General features: G+C 45.6%; 6 protein-coding genes across 6 annotated transcripts; 3 read left to right on the top strand and 3 right to left on the bottom strand.

Annotated features, from left to right (window-relative positions):
- Positions 1-289: 289 nt before the first annotated feature.
- POJ06DRAFT_59476 (uncharacterized protein) lies at positions 290-2,631 on the bottom strand. The gene is made up of 2 exons (XM_056191250.1): positions 2,158-2,631; positions 290-2,110 (listed from the first exon to the last, which is right to left on the bottom strand). The coding sequence occupies exons 1-2, from the start codon at positions 2,560-2,562 to the stop codon at positions 677-679; spliced, it is 1,839 nt and encodes a 612-aa protein (XP_056046392.1). The 5' UTR covers positions 2,563-2,631; the 3' UTR covers positions 290-676.
- Positions 2,632-2,751: 120 nt separating this feature from the next.
- Positions 2,752-5,827, top strand: POJ06DRAFT_246126 (histidine kinase-like ATPase). The gene is made up of 10 exons (XM_056186741.1): positions 2,752-2,892; positions 2,947-3,126; positions 3,195-3,367; positions 3,425-3,518; positions 3,572-3,706; positions 3,755-3,965; positions 4,017-4,310; positions 4,362-4,773; positions 4,819-5,128; positions 5,181-5,827. Exons 1-10 carry the CDS (start codon positions 2,842-2,844, stop codon positions 5,490-5,492), a joined length of 2,172 nt encoding a protein of 723 aa, XP_056046391.1. The 5' UTR covers positions 2,752-2,841; the 3' UTR covers positions 5,493-5,827.
- POJ06DRAFT_299227 (uncharacterized protein) lies at positions 5,828-7,970 on the bottom strand. The gene is made up of 2 exons (XM_056190676.1): positions 7,859-7,970; positions 5,828-7,807 (listed from the first exon to the last, which is right to left on the bottom strand). Exon 2 carries the CDS (start codon positions 7,689-7,691, stop codon positions 5,991-5,993), a length of 1,701 nt encoding a protein of 566 aa, XP_056046390.1. The 5' UTR covers positions 7,692-7,807; positions 7,859-7,970; the 3' UTR covers positions 5,828-5,990.
- Positions 7,971-8,207: 237 nt separating this feature from the next.
- On the bottom strand, positions 8,208-9,540 carry POJ06DRAFT_246123 (uncharacterized protein). The gene is made up of 3 exons (XM_056186740.1): positions 9,003-9,540; positions 8,281-8,953; positions 8,208-8,226 (listed from the first exon to the last, which is right to left on the bottom strand). The coding sequence occupies exons 1-2, from the start codon at positions 9,476-9,478 to the stop codon at positions 8,380-8,382; spliced, it is 1,050 nt and encodes a 349-aa protein (XP_056046389.1). The 5' UTR covers positions 9,479-9,540; the 3' UTR covers positions 8,208-8,226; positions 8,281-8,379.
- Positions 9,541-9,646: 106 nt separating this feature from the next.
- On the top strand, positions 9,647-11,380 carry POJ06DRAFT_246121 (uncharacterized protein). Its single transcript, XM_056186739.1, has 9 exons — positions 9,647-9,823; positions 9,889-9,976; positions 10,033-10,064; positions 10,122-10,134; positions 10,208-10,296; positions 10,351-10,398; positions 10,448-10,500; positions 10,551-10,571; positions 10,626-11,380. The coding sequence occupies exons 1-9, from the start codon at positions 9,747-9,749 to the stop codon at positions 10,928-10,930; spliced, it is 726 nt and encodes a 241-aa protein (XP_056046388.1). The 5' UTR covers positions 9,647-9,746; the 3' UTR covers positions 10,931-11,380.
- Positions 11,381-11,387: 7 nt separating this feature from the next.
- On the top strand, positions 11,388-13,616 carry POJ06DRAFT_288067 (major facilitator superfamily-domain-containing protein). The gene is made up of 2 exons (XM_056190285.1): positions 11,388-12,686; positions 12,741-13,616. Exons 1-2 carry the CDS (start codon positions 11,673-11,675, stop codon positions 13,473-13,475), a joined length of 1,749 nt encoding a protein of 582 aa, XP_056046387.1. The 5' UTR covers positions 11,388-11,672; the 3' UTR covers positions 13,476-13,616.
- Positions 13,617-13,639: the final 23 nt, after the last annotated feature.

The raw sequence follows: 13,639 nt of genomic DNA, 5'->3' as shown, positions 1-13,639 counted from the left end.
CAAGAGAGCGGATAGTGAAATACAGGTTGGAGTCGTTCGACACGAGTATAAAAGACAGCAATGGATGATGGCGAAGAAGTGAACAAACGTGAAGGTGATTTATACCTGGCCAGCATCTGAGGTTTCTCGTAAGACGGCGATGGGCCGAGGGGAGCTCCTTTTGTATGAATCAGCCAAATCGTCCTGTTTATGGATTAGCCATCTAATATACTTGACGAATACGCCGATGTTAGTCGAGGCCCGGCGATAGGTATTTGTCAGACACCGCCACCATCGCCCCAGCACCGCCTTCCCATTGACGTCAGCGGCTGAGTAATGGGCATTAAAAACTAAAAACACGTCCTCAATTATGCCCGCTTACAAGTCTGTCGTATGATATGGCAACTAGGTAATTGAGAAAAATTGCACTAACGACGAGAAATCGAGAATAATCTAGAATATCGTGGCTACTCGTTGTCTCCTGCGGAGAGCTATCACTTTTGCTGGTAGTTTCGACAGGATTCCACACACCTAGGAGAGGTTTTCTGATTCCTTGAAATATAAGGTATCTTAGTTAATGACTAGATACTGTCCTGCGCAATGATGGACTTCATTAATTCTCCCAAACTATGGTACAGATGTGTGTAAAATGCGCAATGCAACCCAGGTTTTCGTACTTAGAGCACCATCAGTAGTTCTACTTTCTCTCGTTTATCTTGTATTCGATAAACCGCTGCAAATTAACGACGACTTCATCTGCCTTAGTTCGCAACCGCAGATTTTTCCGCCTATCAATCTTCTTAGCCATCTGTTTGACTTGCGGTTGTACATTGGTCAGATGATTTAAAAATTCTCCCTTGATGAAGATTTCATGATCAAACGGATAAGTCTTGTCTCCAAATATATCATAAATCGCATCCAACGCTTCAATCACAATCTCTGGATGCTTGTTTTGCACTGCAAGAACCTGAGTGAGCAGGAATATCGAGATTTCCTTGGTGACATCCATATCCACATGCGGAATGGCCAATGTGCCCAAAAGACCGACGATGCGAACCTTGTACTCATGCGCTTCTGGCGCATCTCCTGCCTGCTGGATCGCTGTAATAAGCCATCGTACGTCGCTGATGCTAAATTCAGGTACAAACAGCGGCTTTGACTTCGCACATGCCCATAGAATACCAACGCTACTTGTGCGTGAGTCCAGGTCCAAGTCGTCGGACGAAAGTAGTGCAAAAATTCTTCTCCACAGGCTATGCGCTCTCGAGTTTCCCCAGTCTGGGAGTAGCGAGTGGAAGGTCCAAGTCATGTTGTTGAGCGACTGAAGGGAGCGCGACCGTAGTTCCCTAAACTCCAAGAATTCGATAACTACTGGCAACAAGGCTTCAAGAAGCAAGCCAACCACGGGGTCATCCACACCACCGATTGTTTCATCTTCGGCAAGTATTTCACGATCGTCCTCTATAATATCCATCTGGTCGCGGTCGTCGTCGTTATCATTGATATCTTCATGAGGAACCGTTCGGTCCTGCCTTCCATGCTGTGACCTCGTTACCAAGACTTCGGATATTTCAGTAAGCAATTCCAACCCAACCTGGACTGAAGCTAAAGAGCTTTGTGCCGCCCGATAGTTCTCGTCATATGCAGTTGGTTTGACGATTCCGTCTACCGTGGTCGGCTGCATAATCTTGAAGACTTCCCTGACATCTATTGCCCGCAGGCATTCATTCACAGAACGTACTATATCTAGCAGATCGATCGAAGCAGTCCGACTCGCCTCAAAAACATTGTATTCGACGCCAGACATATACATCTGGACAGGCACACTAAGCTTAGCATCCAAAGTAAAACCAGAGCCCTGAACCTTATCAATGTACGTGGCATTTGATTCACTCAGCACATATAGGTTCTCCGCAGCAATGACCTTGACGAAATCAGGTATAGATGAATTCGCCAGTATGTCCAAGACAAAGATTGGCAGGTCCGGGAATCGGAATACAATTGATTCGCAAATATCGTCCGATGACCCGCCAAGGGACGTAAGTAATGACAGTATATTATCAATTAAATTGAAAAGAAGCGTCTTCTGTGCAGCGCTTGAGTTCTCAAGCAGCGCAATGCTTGTTCGAATCTTCGGTTGTCAGCTCACATACTGGAACAACTGACGCAACAGCTTACCTTCCCCAGATAACTGGACACAACACCTAAGATATCTTTCCGCCACAAAAACACGCAAACGTCGTATCCCTCTTCGAGAGCTAAGTTTCTGAGAACGCCGAATCCTTCGACCACCACTGCCTCGGACGTGTCAGTTAATGACTGTTCAATAATTGTCTGCACAAGTCTTTCTTTTAATAGCGCACGTCTAATGACTGGATTTTCGATGAGATTCGCTATTGCAGAGGTAGCGAGTGCTCGATCTTTTGGATTGACCGAGGACAACTTCTTAATAAGCGGGATCGCATGTTCCTTTGTGGATGGCAGAATAGTCGATGCTTCGGCAGAGACTTGAGTTGGAAGAGAGCCACGGAGAGCTGAGACTCGGACAAGCGAGTTGCGAGACAACTTTTTCGCCTTTCCCATCCTCCAGTCGGTACTAAGTGGTCCAGACCGCGAAATGGTGAATCTGCGGAACTACAAGAAATGTAGACTCCAATGCTCGAAAAGAAAATTTCGTGACCATGAACTTGTCATCCGGGTAAGTTGGGACTTCGAAGGATTAACGCGTCATGTTGTTACACGCCGGGGGAACGCGTCGTGCTTCCTCACTTGTCTCTCTAGCAGCATAATTCCTTAATTTTGTTGTCAACGGGCTGGAGATCCAACTCCCTAATTGGGCAAGATTATCTGGTCTTGAATCTGATGGCTTCGTATAGTCATAATGAGAAATCAAAGTTGCCACCTAAGATCAAGGTATGGGTTGTCTTGCTCAGTTTGTTCCAAGCGACGAGTTGACGAACTTAATAGCCGCTGGATGTGTCGGTCATCAATAAGATAGCAGCTGGTGAGATTATTGTCGCCCCAGCAAACGCCTTAAAAGAACTGCTTGAAAATTCGATTGATGCTGGAAGTACTTCGATTGATATTGTGGTCAAAGATGGCGGATTGAAGTTGCTTCAAATCACAGATAACGGTCATGGGATAAATGTATGTCGGTAAATGATAAAGCAATGGTTCAACTGAATACTGGAATTTGTCTAATTACGTGGACTTAGAGAGAGGATTTAGGAATACTATGCGAGCGATTCACGACATCCAAGATATCCTCATTCGAAGATTTGACTAAGATTGCGACGTATGGATTTCGTGGTGAAGCATTGGCTAGTATCTCACATATCGCTCATTTAACCGTGACTACGCGCTCTAAAGAGTCTGACTGCGCATGGAGGTTAGTTTGAAGATTTTATCGACCGATTTTACGACAAGGTAATCAACGGATTCCTAGGGCTACATACTTAGATGGCAAGCTAGTACCCGCAAGAGGCGGCACTACCGCGGATCCGAGACCGGTAGCTGGTAGGATTGGAACTCAAATTCTCGTAGGATCTATAAATTGACCTTGAGTGTTTGCAATCACTGATTGTCATTACAGGTCGAAGATCTTTTTCTTAATGTTCCATCACGATTGCGAGCGTTTCGGTCCGCTAGCGACGAATACAACCGCATCGCAGATGTGGTAGGTCGCTATGCTATTCACTCTGAAGGCATAGCTTTCACTTGCAAGAAGGTCTGTCTTTTCCCATTCCATACCAGGTTATCGCTAATGTAGAACCAGCATGGGGAAGCACATCATTCACTAATAACAACTGCTCAAGCATCCACCGTCGATCGCATCCGCACAGTTTATGGTGCTGCCATTGCGAACGAGCTCGTGAAGATCAACGTTGCAGAAGATAAGCGATTGGGTCTTGTTGGCGCGAGCGGGTACGTAACGAATGCGAATTTTAACGCTAAGAAAAGCTATCAACCTGTACTGTTCATTAATCGTACGTACATCAAGCAACCTATATGAGATATTGCGGGACTGACAGTGAAAGATCGAGCCGTAACATGTGATCCATTGAAACGCGCCCTATCACAGTTGTATTCTGCGTTTTTGGCGAAAGGTGGTCATTCGTTTACCTACCTTTCGCTACTGATTGCGCCAGATAAACTTGATGTTAATGTTCATCCAACGAAGCGCGAAGTTCGATTTTTAAACGAAGATGACATTATTCAGCGAGTTTGTGAAAGTGTACAACACGCACTTGGAGAGGTTGATACAAGTCGCGTCTTTAAGACGCAGAGCGTATTAATGGCCAAGCCTGTGGATTCGCCTAGTCCTTTGAGTAGTAAGTATGCGTTTAAATATTACGAAAATAACAAGTGCACTAATATTTCAGATGCGCAAAAGCGAACATATGAATACAACATGGTGCGGACAGATGCTAAGGAACGGAAAATTACTACAATGTTCAGGAATCCTTCTTCAAAGTCAACATCTGGAGTTGGTACCATGAACCGTGTATCACATTCACCATCTGACTCTCCAGTCCCCGATGATGATGAATTACGTATCAATGCTGATATAGAAACGGCAGTGGATGATCAATATGAGATTGTCGAGCGAGCGAGAGTAAATATTCGGCTTCATTCTGTGAAACAGCTCCGTGAGGAAGTCAGACAGGATTTGCATAAAGGTCTGACAGATATATTTGCGAATCACATATTCGTAGGAATTGTTGATGAGAATAAGCGACTTGCGGCTATCCAATGCGACGTTAAATTATATCTAGTTGACTACGCCGCTGTCAGGTATGCAACTACCTGCAGCTGTCTAATAAATTACTGACGTGTTAGCTATGAGCTATTTTACCAGATTGGGCTATCCGACTTCGGCAACTTTGGGGTAATACAGCTATCCCCGGCTCTGTCGATTCGCCGTCTCTTGAAACTTGCCGTGGCAGATACTGATCAGATGAATAATGACCAAGAAATTGAAATCTGTCGAATCGCGGATCAAATGATAACCATGCGTGCGATGTTGCTGGAATATTTTTCGTTGGATATAACGGCCGAAGGTGATATCCGAAGTATTCCACTGTTACTAAAAGGGTATACCCCATCCGTTGCAAAATTGCCAATGCTTTTGTATCGGCTCGGCCGCAATGTATGAACTCATGGTTGGCTTTTATCCTTCTAGCACTGACGCTGTGACACAGGTTAATTGGACAAACGAAAAAGAATGCTTTTCCACATTACTTCGCGAGCTAGCTATCTTTTACGTCCCAGAATCGCTTCCCATTCCTGCCCCTGTCCCGTTGGACGTTCGAGTCTCTTCGCAGAGAGCTACCTCTGAAGATACCGATACCCTTCAGCCACTGGACAAAAGGAGAAGCGAGTTAAAGGACGAAATCGAGAAATGCATATTTCCCACTATACGTCGGAGATTACTCGCGACGAAGAAGCTGTTGGGTAACGTAATTGAGGTTGCGGCACTACCTGGTCTGTACAAGATCTTTGAGCGGTGCTAATTGTCGGCGATTATGATGTCGTAGGCTACAAACGCGTTTCTATCATGTATATATTTAGAATTAGAGAGGTGTCCAGGAGTAGTAGTTTTCATCGATGTCTAAGGCATGATTCTCGCCATTGGTAATCTTCGGGCGCCGGAAAATTCTCAATTTGTGTCTCATTCCACTGAATTCAGGTTGGCTTGAGGTCGGTGCCGTCGGTCTGATGCTTAGGCTGAACTCACAACTCTGTCGCGGCTCGTTATGTTCGCGGGTATTAATTCCGGGCAAGATTACTGGTCGGACTTACTTGACATATAGTTAAGTCTGTCAGCTTTCCGTTACTTATAGACGAACGGAAGCTGGCTCGATAATTAATGTATAATACTAAGCATCAGCGCTACACCAACCTCAATGTTAATCTAAACAGTATAGTAACAGAATTACCAGGAGATGCACAATCACATAACAAACTATAAACAGCTTATACTGTCACCCAAACATTTACAGACTCCTCATTTAGTTTAATTCTTCGACTTCATATCCCTCATGTAGCTCTTCCTGGCGCACAAAGTGCGCTCGGCGGGAACCAACTCGGCTGTTGTACACGAAATTGTCACCACCATATGCATGCCGATATTGTTCATGTGAGACGTCACAGTGTTCGATATCGGCCTCGTACTGCTTCCGTCTTCGTACAGGCGACGTTCGAGATCCATACATCGATTCCCATGCCTTCGCAGCAGGCGTTTCAGAAATATATTGGACTTCCCTATCGTCATTCAACTCTATCCTTTCTCCACTGGAGACACTGTCGCCCGATAGAGACTCACGACGAGTAAATTCGTTCTCCTCTGGCCTACTCTCTTGCTGGTTCTGTGTTCCCCACGATAGTCCTCCCGTTTCTCTGACTTTAATTCCCTGTCGTATTCGCTCAGCAGTCGCGCGCTTGAGGAACGACGCCCAAGCTGTTGTGAGAACGCGTCCACTGCTTGGGGTGTAATCATATTTTGGGCCACGCCTGGGGAGACCAGCATCAGAGTATCTGCGTTGCTCGCAATCATCCATTGTTCGCATATCCACCTCTCGATATCGTAGTCCCTGTGGCGAAATAAGCGTAGGTTCGTCAGGTAGGAACTCATCTTCTGATTGTGTGCTCTCAGTTGCTCCATTCAAGTATGGATCCTCTCGGCAAACCTCGGTGATATTCGATATCGACAGTTCAGCATCCTGCAGTATCTCGTCATGTTGTCCAGACGTCTGACTATGTCTTCTCGAGTCTCTCTGAACAATTCGCTCTCGATCTTTGTCCATGAGCTCACGGCTATCACGCCACGGCCACGGTCTTCGGGCACCATGACTTTCCATCTCTGATCGTTCATCTAGTGGGTTAAAATTGGGACGTGTATGGTTCTGCGAACTAGAAATACTCCGTCTCGCATCCAGACTCCTTCGAGCGTCGCGTTCCAGTGCAACTCGAATCTCATGTGAATTCATATCATCTACTATTTCATCCACATGTAACGACCTTATTTGAGAGCGTCTAAGACCTTGCACATCCCCGGAAGTGAAGGGGTCGATTGGAATCACTGTGTTGTCTATCGGTTCATACTCAAATCGCAGTGTAGGTTTGGGATGTAACATGTCGACACTTCGTACCTTCAAAGCACGCAAGGCATGAGTGACGGAATTGCCGCTACGATCAGCGACGTTTGTGCCACCCGCTTCCTGACGGATGGGACCATATGCTGATAATCGGCTGCCGTTCGAGACGCTTCGGCGCTGATACTCGGACCGAGGTGGACTTCCGGACTTCCGTCGAGAGAGCAGTCGATGATAGCGTCCTATATCGTAGTAAGAAACTGGCCTTTGTTGCTTCGCATCATTTGCGGCCGAAAACTGTTCGTTTAGCATGGAATCCTCTCGCGATGGTATTGATATGTCGAACTCCACTGAGTCCTTCCCAATCCTGGGCTGATCTGTAGGGTTAGAGACGATTCGTCTCCGTAAGCCGTCGAACCGGCGAGAGATCGACTGTCGAGAGGAAGAGTCACTCCCTTTCTCGAGAGTTCCTGCTTCACGAAATACATATTGCTGGTCAGTAGCTGCATTATGGTGTGGTGGGCGTTGCCTTGTAATGTCTGTTGCCCGTTGCGGAGAAGGGAAGTCGACTTCTTTTGATTTGCCATGCTTCAAGCGGCGGAAAATTCCCAACGGCATCGTATTCGCAGGAGCAGATATTGAGACCGACAGAGAAACACAATCTGATGCTACATATCATGCATAGTTCGCTAGATAGGACAAGATGATGTAACTATCGACGGGACAACATATCTCTTCAAGAATGTTAGCTGTGCAACGACAAAAGAAAATAGTTCCTGGCATACTTCCAGGGTGCGTTCTACTCAGAATTTACACCGTTCGAATGCCAGAAATTATAAGCTGACTGTAGCGTAAAAGTGTGACGAACCATTATATTCGACGCGATGCGAATTTTCAATGAACCGCGCTTAGAAATAAACAAACAAAACAAGGGGATTAATTTGGGGCTTTGGCAGCGACCCTTCTGCAGCGCCAAGCCCAGAGAACCAACAAAGCAGCGTCAAGCTCAGGCGGAAGGGGCCGTATATTGATCACCATAACTGCTCGCGCCTTGACGCGTTCATAAGGCAACCATCGCATGGTTGCGATTCAGACGTTGCGAAGCATCGTGACATGCTCACCATTTCTCGTATACGCGGCGATACGTCATTCTGTAACTAACCGTTAACCGTGGTTTGCAGTATTTTGTATTTCTAATTGACAGTAGCAAGAGAAGAAAAAGCACATTTAGCTACAGTAAAGTAAAGCGAACAACTCAGCATATCTGAAACGTCTCCCGCTGTTCCATTCAAGATTGGACATGCTCCTACATCTTACGTCCTAGAAGTACAAACCGCTTGATAGTCCCTTCAGCTAGCAAGATTGCCGTCCAAGCATTCCATATCTGACGGGCGCAATGCGAATTCTCGCAAGTGGCCTTGCAGATTTTGGCCTCCTCGAAGCTGATATCGATGATCGAGTCAACAAGGACACCTCGACGGCGAAGAAACCTTTGGACAGACTGACGTGAATTTAGGAGCATGGAGTTTGCCGTCTGATCAATAAATCGTCGGGTAAATAGCGCATACCATGCCACTACGGGGCAATGCTTTTGAACGATCGTGAGTTCCAACATGACACAGCCTCCGCTGGTGAGGGTGTTGAGAGCTGACATAATATGACAAGTAGCAAGCGAATAAGACGCGACTAGTACAACTTTATCGTACCTCTCAGCATCAATCTCATCACGGGAGTTCTGAATGTCGTAGTATTTAAACAAAAATTGAGCAAATGCCGACGATCCCAAGACAGCCACCCCAGGTTCCCCGTCTGTCAGGTGAAGATACTGGGCGAGCAGTGAGTGCTTCAATAAATATGCTTGTCGCAATTCCGGAGTTAGCCTGCGATGTTCGTTAATACCAATGGGTGCAGGTTTACGGTAGCCACTACCTAACACGTCTCTGAAGTCTCGGTCTGTCCGATGACGGGCGCATCCATGCAGCCAGTAACTCAAGCGACCACTTCCATTCCGAATCACGTAGGATTTGCCATAACGATTCGCTAGGTGATCCACGTAGTACCATGTTCCCAAGGAACAAGTCTGTTAGAAGAATATGCAACGGAATTGGTCTTCCATGTACGAGAAATTTGGAATATGACGATGACGGCCAAATTGACTTATTTGGTGCTACAAAGTTGAGAAGTGTTGAATCCAGTGGACGTAGTGGTGTGGCCCTTTTATAACAGAAATAATAGCAAATCTCGTAAGTATAATGCAAAAGTAAAATTGGAAGCCCTATTCCTGCGGCGACATATAATACGTGGATGTAGAGATTGTCGTGCTTGACAATGCTGATGATTCTTGCGGGATTTTCTAAATCGAACCTATTTATTAGAAATAGATTAAAATAATTTACTTTAGTCATAGTGCTCAAGTAAATATAATTCGTTCTGTGAGCAGAATGCTATATTAACGCTAATAAGAACATTCATGCTGCCCAACTTCATCGTAAAGTCGATAGCTAGAACGCGTCCAGTTTGTTGTCATAACCCCGCCTCAGGGGTAACGACCGTGCATTTCGCGTTCTTTTACATGTTCCCGCCAGCACTTCGCCTCTACCGCTATATCTGCTATCTACCGCTGTATCTGCTAACTAGCGTATTCCCGTTGATGTTGTGATATTGCTGGATTGAATGGATTTTATTTTGCGTTGCAACAATCAGCACTGCAGGTGTCTTCTGACCCATCAAGGAGTTGTAACCACTTGTAGGTGAGTTGTCATGGCAGATAGCACCTAGAAGCATATATCCTTGTAGAGCTAATTGTGCCATACAGCCATATATTTTGCATTAAGTGCTCCAATAAAGTATTCGCAGTCAGTAAAGTGTGCCCGGCCTGTGATACGTCCCTGGACAATCCTGATGTACGGCTTTCTCGCTCGCCAGTGGTCCTAACAGCTTTTCTGATTATGCAACTTAGGATATTTCACTTACGCTACTGAATCCTACAGAGTAAGCACCGGCGGACTGTTTGATTGGCTCTTTAACGACGCTGACTCTCGTCTACAGGGAGTACAAGTCGGTAATAATACTGCTATTAGGCAAAGATTTCTACAGCGTATTCATTTGACAATTTCATCTAACAATCGATCAAGAGCGTCCTGGCTGGCCTTAGTCCTGCAGTTATTAGTGAGATCAGTTCACGCGCACTATCGTTCTGGTCATATCAGTACTCTCAGGAGTTGTATGCGAGATTAGATACATGGGCTCGACCGTGTCCCTAACTTGTTGATTTTAGACTCTACCAAGAGTTCATAGTGAAGTCTCTAAGCGAAAAGATCGACCAGTATATTCAAATACTCAATCGCTTGGTCGCAGTAACTGATATGATAAAGGGTCGTCCAGGATAGGGATAGAATTGCACGGGCGGCAGATGCAGATATTGATTGTACGTATTCGATGGATGACTTTGCGAATGATATTTACTCATTTTATTAGCTCTCAAGCGTCACATGAATGGTACCGGTCTCTCTGTTAGCTACTCGCCCGCAATATACTGACCGAAAACAACAGCTCTCAAAAATGAGCGCGAGACTCTTTCCAAAAAGAATTCCGAGCTAGTAGATAGCCTGCACGACAAATCTAGGCAGTTTACTAAACTTCAGGCACTATATGACAAACTTAAACGCAAAATGCTTCTCGGTTCAATGCAGAATGCGGCGGACGAGATTGTGAATAACCACAACTCGGTATCGGAGAGCGGCTTTGAGGTTTTGAACAGCTCTTCTCTAGCTCCGGATAGGGGGTTGCTTGGCGGCCATAATTTATTTAACCGTGAGCTGTTTGCTTCGATTGCAATTATGGCGTTCTGTGGATGAGCGGTATTAACCTGTAGTGTTCTTGCGATAGAAACCACACCACATAGACAGCGGATAGCCTCGAATGGAATTATGTTGCAGACACCATCGCGCGAAAACCGTGTGCCATTGATGCATACCGACCTGAACCGCACTCCTGGAGCTCGAAGTGGAAGTGTTGGTGGTGTCAACTGTCCGACAAGTGCTAATCATCGGCAACGGTTTCGCCCTTCGCGGTGAAGGGGCGAACCACTTGTTATCACTCGTTCCATTATAATTTAGGTCTTTGCTATGTGTATTTTATGACCTGTAGTCAACGACGTCAGTCGTTTTAGTACACAAGATATTAGTATGGCTGGTGAACAATGCTGAAATGCAGGGTAATCGAGTTGTTGCTTTGACTAGTTATAAGAAATCTCTATTCGCTGGATATACGACGATAATCTTATGTTGAGATCTAATTACTTCAAGTATAACAATTTGTCGATGTAATACCATAAGACAATATTTTCGCTCTGGAGTGGCTCAGAAATTTTATTTACGACATCCAAATTGTAGACTGTCAGCAATCCTCGAGCGAGACGCTCATTGTGCAGAGCCCTCTTACGCTCGTGGAACCGTTTACTCTCTGTTGCGCTTGAAGACACTTTCCGCGACTTATGCGCTCGTTTGACTAGGCTGCTCTAGACAAGCGAACACCCGTTAGGACAATTAGTTTGATTGTAATCCTCGATCAGAAGTCAGACTGTGAGTCATCGCAAAAATGCCAGCAATACCGAGTTGGCTCAGGATTGTCGGCGTGAAGTTACCGCGTGCAATTGCGACTCTATCTTCAACAGCCCGCATACTTAATATCGTATCAGAGAAGAAATCATCAGGATCGCCAGCAGATATAGAATTAAAAGTACAAGAATATCGCGCGCTTAAAATTACCGATCAACGGCCACCAGTGTTTGGTTCAGTCTGGCATGAAATAGTTGTTATTATCATCCTTACACTTGGCATGGCGCTGCCTCCAGCTAATCAAGGCGCCATGCAGATCGCAGTTCCTCAAATTGGAGAATCGTTCGGGATTTCCGGAGGCAGTTTGTCATGGACAATATCGGCGTTTACACTGACATCTGGTGCGTTTGTTTTACTGTTGGCTGCTTTGGCGGACAACATTGGCAGGAAGCGTATGCTTCTGATTTCTTATATATGGTTTTCGGCGTGGTGTTTAATTTCTGCGTTCGTCCAAAACCACATAGTATTTGACGTCATTAGAGGTCTCCAGGGTCTGTCTGGTGCTGTGTCGGCTCCGGCAGCGGTCGGAATTGTTGGCGCCACGTATATCCCTGGCAAACGCAAAAACAGAGCTATGGCATCTATCGCAGCAGGGGCGCCATTGGGCTTCATCGTTGGGATAACCTGTGGTGGTATATGTACCGAATTTTTATCATGGAGATCGATTCTATATTTCTCGGCCATTCAGTACACGTTCCTTGCAATTTTGGCTTGGTTTTTGGTTCCAAATGACCCGGCAATGAAATGGGTAGCGGTAAGAGAGAAACTGGCAGACATAGATTATATTGGAGCTCTACTATCTACTTCTGGGTTAGTTTTGCTTGTGTTCGGTTTGACGGAGTCAAGCACAACGAGCCAAGGATGGCGGTCACCATACGTGATTGTCTTATTCATCGCTGGAATAATAGTCATAGGTCTATTTGTTTTCTGGGAGTCAAAAGCGAAATATCCATTAATGCCGCTTTACATATGGAGATATCCCGGGGTGGCATTGGTATGTATATGCGTCAGGCCGTTACTATTGAAAAGACTAATTCGCTAAATGCAGTGCATGATTATCATCGGGTGTGGCTTTATGAATTTCCTCGGCGTCGTCAGCTACTACATGGTGCTTTTCTTTCAGCGCATTCGCGGGGCATCGGCTATTCTGACAACTGCGTATCTTATCCCGCAGGCGGTTAGCGGCATTCTCGTGAATATTTTGGTTGCCTTGACGTTGCATATCATACCGGGTCGTATTTTCATGGTGATAGCGATGACAGCTTTCCTAGTCTCAGCACTATTGTGGGCACTGCAGCCCATGTCCCTGACGTATTGGGCAATGGCATTTCCAGCAATCTGTCTTTCAGTTCTGGGTGCTGATATATCATTTAATGTCGCAAATATGCATATTTTGTCTGCTGTTCCAAGAGAATTGCAATCTTCGGCATCTGGGATCCTGAATACAGTCAAACAGATAGCGGTCTCTATCGGATTGGCAGCATCGTCGACGATTGTCAAGACGGCTGCCGATAAGAGCCAAAACGAGGGTGCTAGAAGACTGTATGATTCTTACAGGGCGGCGTTCTGGTTTGCTGTTGGGGTTAGTGGGGTTGGACTTCTGTGTTCATTATTCTTAAAAGTGGGAACGCAGGGCGCGAAGCGCGAAGATGATACCAATGATACCCCTCACAATGCTGGGAGTGCTGAGAGTGCTGAGAGTGCGGAGAATGCGGAGAGTGCGGAGAATGCGGAGAGTGCGGAGAATGCTGAGACTGCTGAGAAAATTGCTGGCCGTCGATAGAGGGCAGATAGAGGGCATATTAGTGGTTATAATATCAAATCACCATTTTATGTGTCCGTTAAAAGTCCAGAAGTACAATATTACTTAGTATGGAATCGAATTTGCTCTTAATTACAAGAATTGTCACTCGCAAGCTTTATGTCAAATAGAATCCTTTGATTTAA

Source organism: Lipomyces tetrasporus (assembly GCF_029532465.1).
Source record: "Lipomyces tetrasporus strain NRRL Y-64009 chromosome Unknown POJ06scaffold_2, whole genome shotgun sequence".
Classification (NCBI taxonomy): Eukaryota; Fungi; Ascomycota; class Lipomycetes; order Lipomycetales; family Lipomycetaceae; genus Lipomyces; species Lipomyces tetrasporus.
This window is presented reverse-complemented; position numbering and strand designations above follow the sequence as displayed.